Here is a 16,534-nt window from a genome sequence, read left to right as displayed (position 1 = left end):
CGCGTTTATATGTGTGTATTGCACACATGTATATAGAGATTGGGAACATGGCTCGGCAAGCCCGAGAGGGGGAAGGGGTGGAGGAACCGATCGGGGCCGGGAAGGAAAATGAAAGGTGTGACTGAAGATAAGCGGCAGGGATGGAGGAGAACGACAAGAAGAAAGTATAAGAGGAAATACAAATGAGGAGCGAGGAAAAGTTGCCTCCGAGAGCCCGAGCCGGGGCCGCCGCGCCGCCAGACCCTGAAATATGATAATCAGAACAGCTGCGCCGCGCCGCCCGCAACCAATGGACGCCGCGCGGGCGTGACGTCCCCGCGCATGACGTCAGGCCAATGGCGAGAGGGCTGAGTTGGAGCAGAGAAGTTTGAGTAAGAGATAAGGGCGAGGCGAGTGCCCGAGCCGCCAGCGCCCAGTCCAGCACCGCCGCGCTACCGCACCGCGCCCCGCAGCACCGCGCGGCAGGACCCCGCTGCGCAGCCGGACCCCGGCGCCGCGCCGCATCGCACCGCGCCCCCTTCTCGCTCTGCAGCCCTGACAGTGTCTCCCACGCTGGTGGTGTTTTGTTTTGCTTTGCTTTTTTTTTTTTTTTTTTTTTTTTTTCCCCTTATTTCGAGTATCTTTTTTTTTTTTTTTTAATTATTATTATTATTGTTACTTCTACTTTTTTATTATTTATTTTATTTTATTTTATTTTTAGCGACAGCTCTCAAACCTACTTTGGGGTCTTAAAACGAAACCGTACACCATTTCACTGTGGACACTACACCCTCTCACAGATATGGGAGACATGGGAGACCCACCAAAAAGTAAGGCGGAATTTTTACCGTTGTTGGAATAAATATGCTGTCTATTGTAATCGTCTCAGACGGGCGAGCTGCTAGAGAGCTTAACTGCATTTGAACGGTAGAGAAGGTGCCTTTGTTGCCATGCCTGCATGCTTGCTGTGTTTTAGCCTCGTAGGCTTGTATGCTAATAGCCTAGGGTCCTGCTCTCTTTTAAAGTTTGGGGAGCAGGCGAGATTTAAATGGGCGCTTCTACCAGGCAGCTTTAGATTCTCTTCGTGCTAGACTGCGGTGGGGCTGTCTGACTATCCAGCACGCGTTCTGTCTGGGGGAATTAGCATTAGACTTGCAAAAGAGAGTAAGTGACAACTGTAATGATGCTTGTTCTTGCTAGCAGCCTCGAGTCCCCTCTTCTATGGCAAAGGGCTGAATGGAAAGCGTACCAGCCACGCGTTCGACGTTTCTAATCAGAGCCGCTTAAAAAAAATTAAATCTAACGTGTAGGTGCTCTCCTCGTAAGGATAGGAATCCGAACTAGAGTACAATAAAATAAAAACAAAACAACGAGGGAGTTTGGAGTTTTGATTCTGTGCAGGGTTTTCGAAGTGGGGACCTTCACCCTTCACGTCTGCATTGTAATATATGTTCCGCCTTCTTTCTAAACGAGGCGAGGTTTTGATGGCACGCTTCAATTACCATCCAAAAGTGTAATACCGTTTTTTTTTAAAAAAAAAAAACAAACAAACAAACAAAAAAACCCAACTCTTTGAGTACGCCCTATAAGGGAACGACACTAAAAGTGTGTTTATCTCTGTAGGAGAGTAAACGGTTAGTCAATCATGTATTTATTTTCATTTCAGAAAAACGCCTGATTTCCCTATGTGTTGGTTGCGGCAATCAAATTCACGATCAGTATATTCTGAGGGTTTCTCCGGATTTGGAATGGCATGCGGCGTGTTTGAAGTGTGCTGAGTGTAATCAGTATTTGGACGAGACCTGTACGTGCTTTGTTAGGGATGGCAAAACCTACTGTAAAAGAGATTATATCAGGTACGCCATTTATGTTGTTTAATTAATTGGTGAGATTTTTTTCTTAACTTTGTAAATTTGAGACTTAGGGTGAGGAAAAACAGTAATATATAAGGTGAAAATGCAATTGGTGTATTTTTAACTGACTCCAGCTAAGGTAGATAGGCAAGGGGAAAAGTTCGAGTAGTCAAGTTTTTTTTAATCTACAAATTCAAATGCAGATCTCTGAACAAACAAAACCACGCTCGAAAACTGCTAGGGATTCTATCGGATTCTCTTGAGTACTTCAGCAACATATTCTGTGACTCTAACAAAGCGGGAAATCGTAGGTGATGGAGAACGTTTTCAGTAAGGCTGATGTTGTGGGCAACGCGGAGCTGGTCTCTTTTTAATACAAGCTGAGAAACACGTATTTGTGCTTTTGTAAAGGCATAATGGCATTCATAGGAAAACCGATTCAAGTATTTATATCAAGTATAAATACATGGACAAAAATAAGATTAAACAAGGCCTATTAATTAAAAAAAAAAAAAAAAAAAAAAAAAAAAAAAAGCCCAAAAGAGAAAAGCAAAAACAAAACTGAAATTTCCTTCAGAGTGAAAGATCTTTTTCTGAGGAGGTTAAAACCTAAACTGAAATGTTTCTTTGCTAAAATAACTGACATTTAATCTTTTTAAATATTAACCCCTTTGGTGATATCTGACTGCCTTTCCTTTCTTATCTTATCTGTACTGATGAATTAGACAGAGCAGATCAAATTGCCCATCATCTGTTCACGAACAATTGGGTATATTTAGATAATGGAACCGCTTCCTTCCTCACATTAAAATCTGGTAACTGATAAAATGTGAGAGTTGCCAATCCTGACACTATAGAGAAACCCAAAGCAGGAATTTCGAGTGTGTTTATTATTTGTGCTCCTGGGTCATGCTGATCTGCTTCAGTGTATTCTACCGGGTTTGAAAAACCAGAACTTTGAATGACTCTGAGGTATGGACCGTGTTTTCTTATGGAAAGTTTTGCGAACAACTATTACCTATCCTCTCAAGATATCTCTTCTAGTTTCTCGTCAACTCCTAACTGAAATAAAATGACTCAGTCCAGGACACGATTTGTAATCAGATCGTTCATACAAGCTGTGCCACCAGATTATTCTCCAAGTTTTACCAGGACGAAAAACAATTCAATGTATTATTAATAGTAATAATAATGTTTATTATTTTTTTACTTTGGAGACTTGTTAAATGTTGTCCTGTCGCTAGTTTCAAATTAAAGGAAAATGTGTGGGACTGAGAAACATCCGTTTATCTCCTGCAAGAACTAACTCAGTGGGCTAATTTAAGCAAACTAACAAACAAAAAAAATTTACTCTTAATTTTTTTGTGCAATACTTTTCATTTCCTAAAATTTTAAAAGTAAATTATCCATTACGTGTAATTCGACTTTGAATTCAACCACGAGTCAATCTATGATTGCCAAGATGCGGGCAACCCCCCCAACTTCTGTACTTATGAATGTGACACATTTTGTGAACGCTCTGTTCTTTGTAGTTCACAGTTTGGTTATTGGGGTTTTGTTCTTCTCAAAAACTTCTAATTCGGAAATTCAGAGCTCTGAGCATAAGCCAAGTTCACATCTATAGGCAGAGCAGCTAAACACGTACCTATAAATTTACATCACAGACTATTGCTAATGAAATGCACTGGTGAGGAAATGAGTGTGGATGAATATTAGGTCAGTTTTAAGAGCAGCTTTTCTATTTCCATGGGTTACACCCACGTTTGTTTGTGTGCATTTTATATGTCTTCATACGTTTGGGGGAAGATGCTGATTTTATATAATGCCGTAGAGGCTGGCAAAGGATTCTTGGTGGCAGCCGAGAGACTGCGCCTATAAATACCGCGCTGGAATATTTTCTTTTGCCCATCTACTGATGGATGAACGGTGCTCCTCTCCTCCACGCGGGGCGAGGAACAGCCACCTCCTCCAGCCTTTAACCCTGGAGATCCAGTAGCTGCTGCGGGGGCTGCGGTGCAGAGTTGCCCTTTCACTCGTGCTGGAGGGCTTGAGAGCTGGTTCGAGGTGGAAGAAAGCAGAGGGGGAGAAGGAGCCGTGTGTAAGATAGGCTACAGAGCTGAACACAGAAAATACTTTTTGGGAGGGATCATGAGGAAAGAAGTTGCACTGCTACACATGTGAGTGTGCGTGTATACAAAGAGGTGCGTGAATATGCCTAGATCTGTTGTATAAAGTAAACCCGGTGAGAGAGGATAAGGAGAAGAGCCTCTGTCACTGGCAGAACTGCTTCCCGGAGAAGCGGCAGAAGTCGCTGCGAGAGTTCTTCGGAAAAAACAAACAAACACCATTCGGCAAGGCGGTCACGTTTGTGTGTGCGAAGCGGGTGTCAGCTCCGCCAGCCCCGGCTATTCTCCGGGTACCCGAGGGGGCGGTTCAGCTGCGAGCCAGGCGAGGTCAGGTCCCCGCGCCGAGCAGGGGGAAGAGGGCAGGGACGCCTCATGCAGCCTGGGCAGCGGGACTGGAGGAGGGGGCGTCACCTCCTCGGCAAGGAGAGGGGTCGAATTTTTGCTTCTTCCCTTTTTCCCACCCCCACAGCCCTTTCTTCCCCTCCCCTTGCCCATCGCTGTGTCTGGGTCCCCGCCGCCGTTTACAGCGGGGGAACCGTACATCGGCAGCAGCCGAAACCGTTTTTATTCCTTTTCCCTTGCTGGCTTTTCTATCTCAAAGCTTGTTTAACTTTTGTGCAGCCTGTGGAGCAGCTACGAGAGGCCACGGGGCAGCACACGAACGCGAGTGAAAAACTCTCTCTCTCTCTCTCTCTCTCTTTTTTTTTCTCTTTTTTTTTTCCCCCGTCCCTTTTCCCCCCATTCCCTCTGGCAACCCCCCTTTCCCCTATTCATGCTCACCCTCTTTCCCTCCCTTTTCCTTCTCTCTGGGCTGGGCCCTGCTCAGGTTATACGGCATCAAGTGCGCCAAGTGCAGCATCGGCTTCAGCAAGAATGACTTCGTGATGCGCGCCCGCGCCAAGGTGTACCACATCGAGTGTTTCCGCTGCGTGGCCTGCAGCCGCCAGCTCATCCCCGGCGATGAATTCGCGCTGCGGGAGGACGGCCTCTTCTGCCGGGCGGACCACGACGTGGTGGAGCGGGCCAGCCTGGGCGCCGGGGACCCCCTCAGCCCCCTGCACCCGGCCCGGCCGCTGCAGATGGCAGGTACCGCCCGCACGGCGCACAGCGGGGGACCCGCGGCCCAGGCCTGAGCACTCGCGGAGTGCCGCGGGTCCGGCTGCCCGCACCTGCGCGGGCAGTGGCACTCCTGCAGGAGCACCCCCGCTCCACCGGAGGCTGGGAGTCTGAGCTGAGCGGGAACCGGGGCAGCCCGTGCAGGGAGCGGGTCTGCGGCACGGCACAGACACCGCTCCGGCCGGTTCTGCGGCGCACAGGGAAAAGCTGCTTTAAGCGATGGTGGACGCGGGGGCAGAAAGGAGATAGACTTCATAACTACAGGCGAGCGCTTAGGCTGTAATTTAAAACTGTCAACAAGCTAATCTCCAGTAATTGCCTTTTGAAGTGACTCTGCCGTCTTGGAAAGTTTTATGTGATTTGATGAGAATTTCATCTTTAAACTCAGCATTGTCGACCCACCTTACAACTTGCACCTCTAGTTCTCGACGTCTGTACCAGACACTCAGGAACCCTTAGCTGAAGAAAAGGCAGGTCTCTTTGAGGCAAAGGAGGCTGGATAAAACAAGGTTGGCTGGCGATGTTGCTTGTCAAGTAACTGTAACACCAAAGGGTATTTCCAAACACAGCTCTGTTTAAACGGGCTCATTTTCCACTTTTTTCCCCATTATTTTTTTTTTCTCCAAGTGACATATCAATATCAAGGGAGAAAAAGAATATCCGTAGGTGCCCATTGTAGAATGTAAGAGAAATTGTACATGCACATTGTGTCTGCAGCTAAAATACTGCCAAGACCATATAATCTTTATTCGAATTCACTGATTTATCATCACAATCAGAGGAATTGAAAGCCGACTGTACAAAAGCAAACATTTTTGAATACTAGTAAGCCATGCTTTTAGAAAAAAAAGTTTTTATTTTTCCCTTGACTGGGTCAAATTACATATAGATAGCTACAGCTATCCAATACACATAAGAATAGCTGAATCACGCAAGTGAAAAGTACTCTTGATGTGATGTACACTAGTTTTCATTTCTTGATGGTTTCCACTAGATACTTGGATTGCTCCTCTTAAATTGGAGTAGCATTTGTGGTTTTAATAATTATTCATTAAAAAATTACATAAATTCTCCAAATACATCCTCTTTCTAAGGCAGACTCTTTCTTCTGATGCATGGCTCTCGTAGATTTTCCATCTGCAGTCATGGTGTAGTGCATCTGGTGTGTTTTGCTTTGGATCTGGAAGCAGCAAACAGACAGGAGCTGTTGCACGTTATCAAGGCCTCTGACTAAGCTGAGCTATATTCAGCACACAAGATGCAGACCCAAATCATGATTAATTTATTAATTTTCAGACCAAAAGTCTGTTTTAGTGATTTGTCAGGGTATAAATACGTAATACCTTCTCCCTCTTTTCCTAGTGCACACACGCACATGCACACACACACACGCACATACATGCACCTTTGCAAGCTTGCCCTTCCCTGTCATAGCTCATACAGGTTCAAGCTTCTGTCATTAAGGGTTTTGGTGGGGGGAGGGGGGAGGGGGGGTTCAAATTAATTTTCTGTGGAGTCAGAGATGTCGGTCCTGTCACTCCACCAGCGCATAAAGCAGAGGAGGCTGGAGGAGCTCTGGTAGAGCTAACTGCCTGAGCAGCCTTTGAAAGAGGTTCATCACCCCTCCTTTCTTTCCCCCCCTTCCCTCTCTCCCCCCACTGGCTTAGATTCATAGCCTCTGCAGACTCCCTGCTTCCTACTCATGGGGATCCTGTTCCTCCCTTCCCCTTCCCTTACAGCAGAACCTATCTCTGCCAGACAGCCAGCTCTGCGGCCCCACGTCCACAAGCAGCCTGAGAAGACCACCCGAGTCCGAACTGTCCTTAATGAAAAGCAGCTTCACACCTTGAGGACCTGCTATGCTGCCAACCCCAGACCTGACGCCCTCATGAAAGAGCAACTGGTAGAAATGACTGGCCTCAGTCCGAGAGTCATCAGGGTTTGGTTTCAAAACAAGCGATGCAAGGACAAAAAAAGGAGCATTATGATGAAACAACTTCAGCAGCAGCAACCCAATGACAAAACTGTAAGTGGTTTCAGCCTCTTACTGTGCACTGTCTTACTCCCAGCAAGAAATGCATAGGCTATGCTCCAAGTCCAGTTGGGCCCTTTTGATTTTCTGGGAGCTCCCTTAAAGCAAAATGGTAAAATGGTACCTCCTAAATATTATCTGCTTGTTCTGCTGTCAGTGCAGTTAAAACAGACAGCAGAGAGAAGCCGATATAGGCTGCTCAAGCGAACACGTCCTTTTGTGAGGCTAAGGATTTGCAGTAGATTAGATTAACTTTTCTGCTGTGTGAATTGCGACCTGCAGAGCTTATGGGATGTAAAAAGCCCTGTCTTGTGTAATATTTATACTGCAAATGCAGAGGACTCCTTGAGGGAAAATAACATACTCACCCTCCTCAATGGTTTTACACAGGAGTAGAAGGGAAATTTGATGTTTTGGGTTTTTTTTTTAAACCTTATATACTTAATGTATCTGTGTTTGTCAGTACATTTCCCATAGAAAAAGACAAATGCAAAATTTTTGGAACTACTATCATATTTCCAGGTCATTTAATATATATGTAGTTCTTGCATAGAGATAGACTTCTTGTCTGTGGGCATATGCGTGTGCACTGCAAACTGGAAAGAGCTGAATTCAGCATAGCAAACTGGCTGTCTCCATTTTAAGCCTATCTTTTTTTTTTTTTTTCCTGTCCTTACTGCTGTTAGTCCACTTGAAGAAGAGTCTGTTATTCTCCCTCTGTATATTGACCTGAGAATAACTATTAATTCATAAGGCTGCCTAGTTAAGTGGAATTTAAGGAGTTTCATTTTACCATGTTGGAATGCAATAAAACACGATGTTATTAACTCGCCTGAACAATCTATTCGTCGAGGTTTGGAGTTATTTTGTACAGTGTCTGCACCACAGGACATAATGGGAGGGCTGCGGTTTCCTCTTTTACCATTATTTTTAATCTTCTTGTTTTGTTTTATTTTTGAAAGAACATGGTACTACCTCTCTTAAGGTTTATGGTTCAGGGGATATACAAACCAGTTAAGGTCACGGAGAACAAAACCAGCCTGGATGCAAAGTAGAAAGAAAGCATGATTAACCGTTTCTTGTGCCGATGCATCAGCAGCGAAGACACTGAGTGCTTGTGTTTGAGAAGGCTTAGGGGAGCGGGGGAGGAGGACTGTGCCTTGAGAGAAATACGAGGATTAAAGGAAAAGAAAGTAAACTTCCACTGTGATAAATGCAGCAGGTAGAAATAGACTGACCTAAAGTAGAATGAAGTAAGACATTCACAGCAGATTAACAAAGCAAATACTAGTGACTGTGTAGATAAGATAGAAAGCAGTTTATTGACTCAGTGCTTATATACAATAAAGTTAACCAAGCTCATTAACATCTTTTGCTGGGCTATTTGCAGAATATCCAAGGGATGACAGGAACTCCGATGGTGGCTGCTAGTCCAGAGAGACATGATGGTGGTTTACAGGCAAACCCGGTGGAAGTGCAGAGTTACCAACCGCCCTGGAAAGTACTGAGTGACTTCGCATTGCAGAGTGACATAGATCAACCTGCTTTTCAGCAACTAGTAAGTGTCTGTTCTCAGCCCCAGCAGTGCCGGGATTCGCTGAACATTCTCAGCAGGAGGGCTGCTCCTGCAGCCCTCGTTCCAGGGATGAGCAGTTCAGGCCAGCAGCGTTTCTCTGAGATTACAAGGTGGGCATTTTGGCACTCTGTAAATGTGGCAATTTGAACTGATTTTGCTGGGCTTGGTGCAAAAAAGTACTGCAGTGCAAAAATCTTGTCCAAACGAGTGCAAGCTGGATAAGGCCGAACCCAGGTCTGAGGCTGATTTGGCTCAGACACCACTGAAAACTGAAAGCATGTCTAACTAAACCATACCCCTGTACGGAAGGGACATTATGAAAACAATTTCCACAGTTTACTCCCCCCAATCCCTTCCCTCATTTGGGCCAATTTTGACTTTATACTATAAGTTTAAAATATACGGCTGCAACTCCAGACCAAGTCCTTGCTTTGTTCCACAAACACGATGTAATTAAAGTATCAGCTCCTTCCTTTACACATGTAAGTTTAGATATGACTTTATATTTCTCTATTCAGATATTTGCATATAATTACACGTTCCTATAGCATACATTAAATGTTGTACTTTGAAAATGAAATAGTCAGTACATATTCACTTGCAAAATTCAAACAATATGAACAGCCTTAAGCCAAAAGAAAACAGGCATTTTAGAATAAATTCTGTTCTTAACTCACTTCCTTATGCCTACGTCATTTGGCAGCTCAAATGGGACCATATCAACTGCAATACTTAGGCCCAAGAAGGTGAATTAAGGACAGAAGTTCAACCTTAACTCAATTTCCTGGCCTAAGTGTCTTAAAACCAGATCTTTAAAATAATAAGGTACGTTGTATATGCTTCTTCAGTGATTCAAAGCAATACTTAAAGATGAAATATTATTACATGGATCCTTTTTCTCATCTGCTGGGAATCTTTTTCATCATAAGCAATGGAGGACAACAGTTTGTAGCCACATGAACAGATGTTTGTGGAAATTTTCTGTTTAGTATCATACTGTTTTGGAAGGGCTCTATTTTTTTTTCCACCCAGTGTCAAGCTGTGGTCTGTATGCCCTCCTGGCACAATGTGCTTACTCAGGAACTACAGCACAGCAGTAAACGGCTGTTTGCATCATCTTACCTCAAATAACCGTTTTCCTGATTTAATCGAGCTGTCAAACAGGCATAAGAAAAAATAGTCTCTTTTGGTTGCCTTACAGAACTGGAGGTATTAAAAACCTTTCATACAGTGAGTTTTTGTAAGGAATAGTCTTTAAAAAAAAAAAAAAAAAAAAAAGGAAGATGGATCACCCTAGTACATGCACATATATAGACAGACACACCATTTGATAGGTAGATAGATATTGATGCATAAAGTGCGTGATGCCTGATACTGAAAATAATTAAAATAAAAGATAGTGGATGCAACATATCAACCACTCAAGGTAGGTCTGTAATCTGGAAAGGGCCTTGATCACAGGATCGGCCAGCTAAATAGGTGCGAAAGAAATGCATTTGGATTAGCAAAGCTCCACCCTTTACTTCAGGCCTTTTCCCAGCACTGCCCCTAAACCAACAGGAGCTGCGGGGCACATTAGGATGGAGAAGTGTGACCTTTTTTATCAAGAGGACTCTTGTTAAAAAGAGATATCACCACTCCCAGTTGTGAATGAAAGAGAATGGCTTATTTCAAATGCCTTCTGCTCTTCGCTGCTTCTTGCAGGTTTATTTTAGTATATGCATAAAGAGGGAAAAGAGTAACCTTACAGTTTTGTGTCAAAAAGCACATGCACTCTTAAATAATTGACTAGAACATCCTGTTGGGATTGCCACTCTTGCAAGACACGGAAGAAGGCCTGGCAAATAAGGTTGTTTATTTACTTGTGGATTTTATTTTTCAGTCTTCTTAAACTTTCTTTATTAAAACTTTTTTCCCCTGATGATTTGGCTGACAGCCTAAAGAAGAGTCTTATGAAGTCAGTGGGGAATGGGTAAAATAAATAAAGCCACAAAAAGCAAGACAGTCTCCCGTGGAGATGTATCAGGCCATCGAAATGTATACTTGTTCTTTTTTTCTTGCCTTCTTCTTTGCATTTGCCAGCTACTTTTGTTTGATTGTTATAATTGTAAATATATATATATTTTTTTTTTCTTATTTCTTCTTCTTTTTTCTCCCCTTCCCCCTCCTCCCCTTTTTTTTTTTTTTTTTTTTTTTTTTTTTTTTTTTTTTTTTTTTTGGCAGGTTAATTTTTCAGAAGGAGGACCTGGTTCCAATTCTACTGGAAGTGAAGTGGCATCAATGTCCTCTCAGCTCCCAGATACGCCCAACAGCATGGTAGCCAGTCCTATTGAGGCATGAGGAAAATTCATCCAGAGTTCTGATGTTGTTGTTTCTGCCCTTACCCTCAGCCCTGTTGGAGAGAGTGGGAAAGTGATCATGTTTGGACTCCGAAATTTAGGTGGGAAAAGTATTTAATGGCCCTTTAATGAACCTGGCAAGGAACCGCTCCATGAAACAAACGGAGTCATGTTTGAAAAGAGAAGGTAATATGGTAGCAACACTGTGAAGACAATCATGGGATCTTACTAGAATAATGCTAAAACAAACAAAAAACCACCATGCTTCTCAATGATCTTGACGAGGATCGAAAAGACATTTTCAAAATATAGGGGATATGTACTCATGAATCTTTTAAAAAAAATTACATTTGACTGCACATCTTAGAGAGAAACCAAGATAGAGGGACTTTCTCCTAACCCGAATGGTGCTGTTTCTATATTGGTCATTGCCTTGCCAAAAGGAGCTCCGGTAGGTTTTCCATCATCAAGAAAGAGACGATTTAGCCCCGCGTTGTTGAAAGATTCATTGCAGGAAGGTGGAGCTGCATTGGTTTGCAATGTTGTTTTTAGTTGACTCTTAACAAGGGGTTGTTTCCTGGGTCTCTTATAGCATGTACTGTAGCGGGGTTTTGGTTTGTGTTTGGTTGAGATCCACCCTCTATCAAGTCTGAAGTAATTAATAAATAGGTTTTTGAATTACTCTTTAAAAACCATTTATAAAAGCATTGCAACAAGGTATACCTCTATTTTGCCACAAAGCGTCTCGGGATTGTGTTTGAAATGTGTCTGTCCAAGAACCTTCCCCTCCCCCAAAGATGTGTATAGTCATTGGTTAAAAACAACTGTTTTCTCTCTCTTTCTTTTTCTCTCTGTCTCTCTCTTTCTCTCAATAAAGAGAAAAAAAAAGTAAAAAAAAAAAAAAAAAGTAAAAAAGAAAAAGGAAAAAAACACCACCCTTTTTGTTTGCTCTTGCATTGCAAAATTATAAAGTAATTTATTATTTATTATTGGAAGACTTGCCACTTTTCATGTCATTTGACTCTATTTTTTTGTTTGCTGAAGTAAAAAAAAAAAAAAAAAAAAAAAAAAGAAAAAAGAAAAAAAAAAGAAAAGATTGTACCGTGGTCTTTGAATTATATGTCTTATTCTATGTGGTTTTTGTCTTTTTTTCCTTAAATATTATGTGAAATAAAGGCGCCATATGTAGAATTATTATATCTTCAGGACTATTTCACTAAATAAGCGTTTGGAATAGAGAAAATAATAATAGTAATAATAATAATAATAAATAATGAACAAAGTTCCCTCTTTTAAATATTTACAAATTAGCAGCTAAAATACCTGAAATAAAATATTGCATGCAAAGCAGGTCGTTAGTGAAAACAAGGAGTGTGATATTTTATTGCAAGTATTAACGACCAGCTTGTAAATTTCCGTTTCAACAGCTATATCAGGGCTAGTTGGATGCCTTAGCTTTCAATTGATAACATTAGAAACTCTCTTGTTCCCTTTCCTCCCCCTTATCCTTTGCCCTTAAAAGTGGTATTACTCTAGGCATGGTCTGACATAACTTTAAGACATCGAAAGAACTGAGAGCTCAGGCTTTTTGCTGAGTTCCACTATTTTTTAAAAAATATTAAAAAGTAAGTGCTGTATACCAAAGCCTCGTTGTTGAGATTGTTGAAGTGACCTGTATTTTAAGTAAGCTCCTGATAAAAGGGATGCTTTTTGCTTAACGAGTCAAGTATGACCATTATTTATCAGTGTCTGCTGTCAAAACGCTTGAAAAAATGCTGCAGAAGAAATAGGATTCGGGGATATTGCTATGAAATTGCACGATCGGTGTTCCTTCTTCTCTGTCGACTTCCCTCTCTTCACTCCCTCTTTTCTTCCTTTTTTAATTTGTGGGAGAGAGGGTGGTGAAGGCTAAAAAAGTGGGCGAGTGCTTGGGGAAAAGTGAAAAAGAAGAAGGAAAAAAATAACAAAACATTGGAAAGGGTTGTTTTTGCTCGAATCCAAGTGTTTCCTAGTGCTCCCAGCCAGCACAAGACAATGACTCGCCCTAAAAAATCCTTAACAACTGGAATATTCAGAGATATTTAGGCTGACAAGGACAAGTTGGTTTGCATGATAGTTACTCCAAAGCCTGATGTTTTCTTAACATATCCTTTTTCTTCCCTCCTCCCCATTTCAGCTCTCCCTGAGCAAGCTCAGCTATAGAGACAAACCATTTCGACAGTAGAAAGAAAATAATAATAATAATAATAATAATTATAATAAAGGTTAAAAGCCTAATACAAGGATTTCAATCATCCTGATTAGAAACTGGATTCATTTTGTATGCTCAAGTGTAATACATTTTTGAGTACTTGATAAATATTTAAATAAATATGAAATCTACCTTAAACTGTGTGATCAGTAACCCTTGTGTTTTCATACAGTATTAGAGGCTTGCTACGAGACTTCGAGGGGTGGGAGGGAGAAAGGGTGCAATATCTGCACAGTGGTCCAATGTGTAAACTCTCTGATTTGCTTGTACTGACTGGGGGGGATGTGGGTGCTAGGTCTCCAAATGAGGGTGCAGGGGTGTGCAGTTGGCTCTGCAGTCAGGGCAAAACTGGGGCCTTCGCGTTAGTCTGGCGGCTGACACGTAGGTGAGAAGTGCAGCCACTCGGCGAGGGTTCTGCGGGCGAGGAACCTGAGCGGGGGCATTGCTGAGACCCCCGGGCAGAACTCCGGAGACAGTGAAGGTCTATCGCCCGAGAGCCGCGCTGCGGTTCAGCTCCAGTTGCTGCTTGCGCGGGGGCCGACCTTGCGGCCAAGATAAGCGTCCCGCCGGGAGGCTTTGGTTTTAGCTGCCGGGAGAGACCTGCTGCTCGAAGCGCACAAGGCCGGGTGGGCCCGGGGAGCTGCAGCCGCACCCCGGCTCCAACTGTGCCGTGGATGGGAGCCCCGTTCGGGACTCCGGTCTGCACCTCACGGAGCGCCGTCTCCCCGAGCCTCGCACGGGAGCTGCGGCCGCTCCGCCTTGCGGGGCGCGAGTCCCCGCTTCGAGGCGTCCTGCTGCTCGGCCCTGAGGCCCCGGAGGCACGGCAAAGTCGGTCCCAAGAGGTTCACTAAAGCAGCCCTCGTCTCATTTTAAGACTCGACACATTTTAAGACTTCTGTGCTCGCGTGTACTCTTTGATGGTCTTTAGTTTGCTTTTCTGCTTCGTATGTCTGTGGTTTATCCTTCCTCCCCAGAAAACTTCTGAGTTTTATCTGCTGTGGAACTTTTGAGTCGTTCCCTCTAGTGCCTTCAGGAGAACACTCTTCCTGAACTCGAGCAGCAGTTTTTGTGCAAGAGAGAGAAAACATCTTTCCGACACGGAGAGGCTAACTCCAACGGTTTATTTTTGCTGCAGCCTTTCTCAATAAAGGCAAATAAGGTCTGCTAAAATTTACTATTATTTCTCTACATTGTTAAAACACACTGGGGACAGTACTGAAACTCTTTTCATTTCGATATTTGTGCCAGGTTAATCAGCATCCAGCGTCCCCCGGCGAAAGCAGGAGTGAGACACTGACGCCAGAGGTGTGAATTCCAGAGCTGAGATCAGTTGAACATCTCAGCGGTAAGTGCTTGCCTTCATATACATACATATGTGTAAACAGATATTGATAAACCCACGCTGGGTCACCCAAAAGCAGGTCGTGGGGAGGGAAAATCCGGCTCCGGGAGGGTTCGCCTGTGCCGCTGCCGCCTGCCGCAGCCCGGGATTCGGGGTTCCGGCACCGCGCGAGTTGCACGGGCACGGCTCATGCTCTGTCTGCTCGCCCGAAGCGCCGGCAGCGTTTTACGGTGCGAGGTGCCGCTTTGGGCGCTTCAGCAGAGCTGTAAGTAGTTAATAAAGGGGCTGGGAAGAGATCCTGTTTACTGATTGTTGCTGATTGTTGTTTTCTTGATAACAGACCAAGCCACTGAATGACTGTTTGAGCTCAGGCGCCACAAACATAAACTTAACAGCTCCCAGTGTGCCGGCCTTGCTGCAGGATCACTCCTCACCTCCCAGGACTTGTGAAGTGCAGGCGGAGAAGGCAGCTCCCGAGGAGGCGGCGGGGAGGCAGGCTCCGGGAGGGGGGGCGGGGGAGGCCGTGGTCTGTGACCGAGCTTTCTGTATGGTATCGTATCTGCTGTCGTTATCCAGGGAAAGGGGTGCAAAAGGGTGCTTTTTCCCGAGGCTCCCGTCCATGCTGGGGGTTGAGGCAAGGTCCGTGCGCCGCTCTTCGCAGCACTGGAACCGGGAGAGGCAGCTTTTGCTTCGAAATGCTGTTTCATAGTACAGATTTTTCTTTCTTGCAGCTCACCACACTAACCGCTCAGGGTGCCGGGGACGGAAAGCGAGGGAGGCGGGGGTGTTATGCAGCATCACCGCACCCGGCCTGGTCCCAGCAACGGGGCAGCCTTTCCGCTGGGTTACCTGTGGCTCCGGATTGCTCCGGCGTCGTCGTCGGTGAGATGTGGGAAGAAGGAAGGAGAAAGGTTGCGAAAAAGGATTTTTGCTGAAGTTTTTTGTTTGTTTGTTTGTTTTTAATTGCTTTTGTTTGTTTGTTTGTTTTTCTCCTGTTACACAAAATAGGACAAGGTATTCTTGTGGGAGAGAGAGAGGGCGGAGAAGTTTTCCAGAAATAAGTGACACGGAGCAAAGCAGAGCTCTACTCCTATCTTAAGGCGGCAATGGGAAGAGGAAAATAGGGTGTTACTGTGGCTTTTCTTTGGGAGGGCTGTTCGGGTCTGTAGATCTCCAAGGCTAATCCAAACAACCCGTTTGACTTGTGAGGTCCGGAGTCTAGACAGAGCTGGTGGCTCGGCGGCTCCTTATCTGGTTTTGGAATCAGCCGAAAGAGACTTTTCTTAATGTCCACAGCAGCACTGGGTTCTGCGGGGGCCGGGTAGCCACCGCACCTCGCAGACAGGACAACAAATACACCCACCACCTGGAGGCTTTATAGCCCGCTTTGTTGTTCCCGATCTCTGTCTCGCCCCTGCCCTCGGCCGACGGGCAGGGGTAAGTCCCGCGGGCTGCTTAATACGGCATAGACGTGGTGCTCGCCCTGTCGCCCCTCGGCCACTGAAAGGCCACCTCCACAGCAGGATGGGACAGTGATCACTCGACTCCTGATGGATTTCTAAGCTCTTTCTTTCTTTCTTTCTTTCTTTCTTTCTTTCTTTCTTTCTTTCTTTCTTTCTTTCTTTCTTTCTTTCTTTCTTTCTTTCTTTCTTTCTTTCTTTCTTTCTTTCTTTCTTTCTTTCTTTCTTTCTTTCTTTCTTTCTTTCTTTCTTTCTTTCTTTCTTTCTTTCTTTCTTTCTTTCTTTCTTTCTTTCTTTCTTTCTTTCTTTCTTTCTTTCTTTCTTTCTTTCTTTCTTTCTTTCTTTCTTTCTTTCTTTCTTTCTTTCTTTCTTTCTTTCTTTCTTTCTTTCTTTCTTTCTTTCTTTCTTTCTTTCTTTCTTTCTTTCTTTCTTTCTTTCTTTCTTTCTTTCTTTCTTTCTT

The 16,534-nt window shown here is 44.1% G+C and overlaps 1 protein-coding gene across 1 annotated transcript; it reads left to right on the top strand.

The window, feature by feature from the left end:
- The first annotated feature begins 723 nt into the window (after window positions 1–723).
- ISL1 (ISL LIM homeobox 1) lies at window positions 724–11,905 on the top strand. The gene is made up of 6 exons (XM_042875338.1): window positions 724–809; window positions 1,646–1,835; window positions 4,785–5,044; window positions 6,814–7,100; window positions 8,497–8,664; window positions 10,906–11,905. Exons 1-6 carry the CDS (start codon window positions 782–784, stop codon window positions 11,020–11,022), a joined length of 1,050 nt encoding a protein of 349 aa, XP_042731272.1. The 5' UTR covers window positions 724–781; the 3' UTR covers window positions 11,023–11,905.
- The last annotated feature ends 4,629 nt before the right edge of the window (window positions 11,906–16,534 follow it).

Source organism: Lagopus leucura, unplaced genomic scaffold (assembly GCF_019238085.1).
Source record: "Lagopus leucura isolate 7727_CA_CO unplaced genomic scaffold, USGS_WTPT01 Super-Scaffold_100014, whole genome shotgun sequence".
Taxonomy (NCBI): Eukaryota; Metazoa; Chordata; class Aves; order Galliformes; family Phasianidae; genus Lagopus; species Lagopus leucura.
Note: the sequence above shows the minus strand (reverse complement) of the source record. Positions and strands in the feature narration are given on the sequence as shown.

What these genes read in the sequence shown, in the direction of transcription:
- ISL1 (XM_042875338.1), top strand. Translation starts at nt 782, where the DNA reads ATGGGAGACATGGGAGACCCACCAAAAA. An exon ending in CATGGGAGACCCACCAAAAA is followed by an intron (nt 810 to 1,645) that starts GTAAGGCGGAAT and finishes TTTTCATTTCAG; the next exon opens with AAAAACGCCTGATTTCCCTA. An exon ending in TGTAAAAGAGATTATATCAG is followed by an intron (nt 1,836 to 4,784) that starts GTACGCCATTTA and finishes GGCCCTGCTCAG; the next exon opens with GTTATACGGCATCAAGTGCG.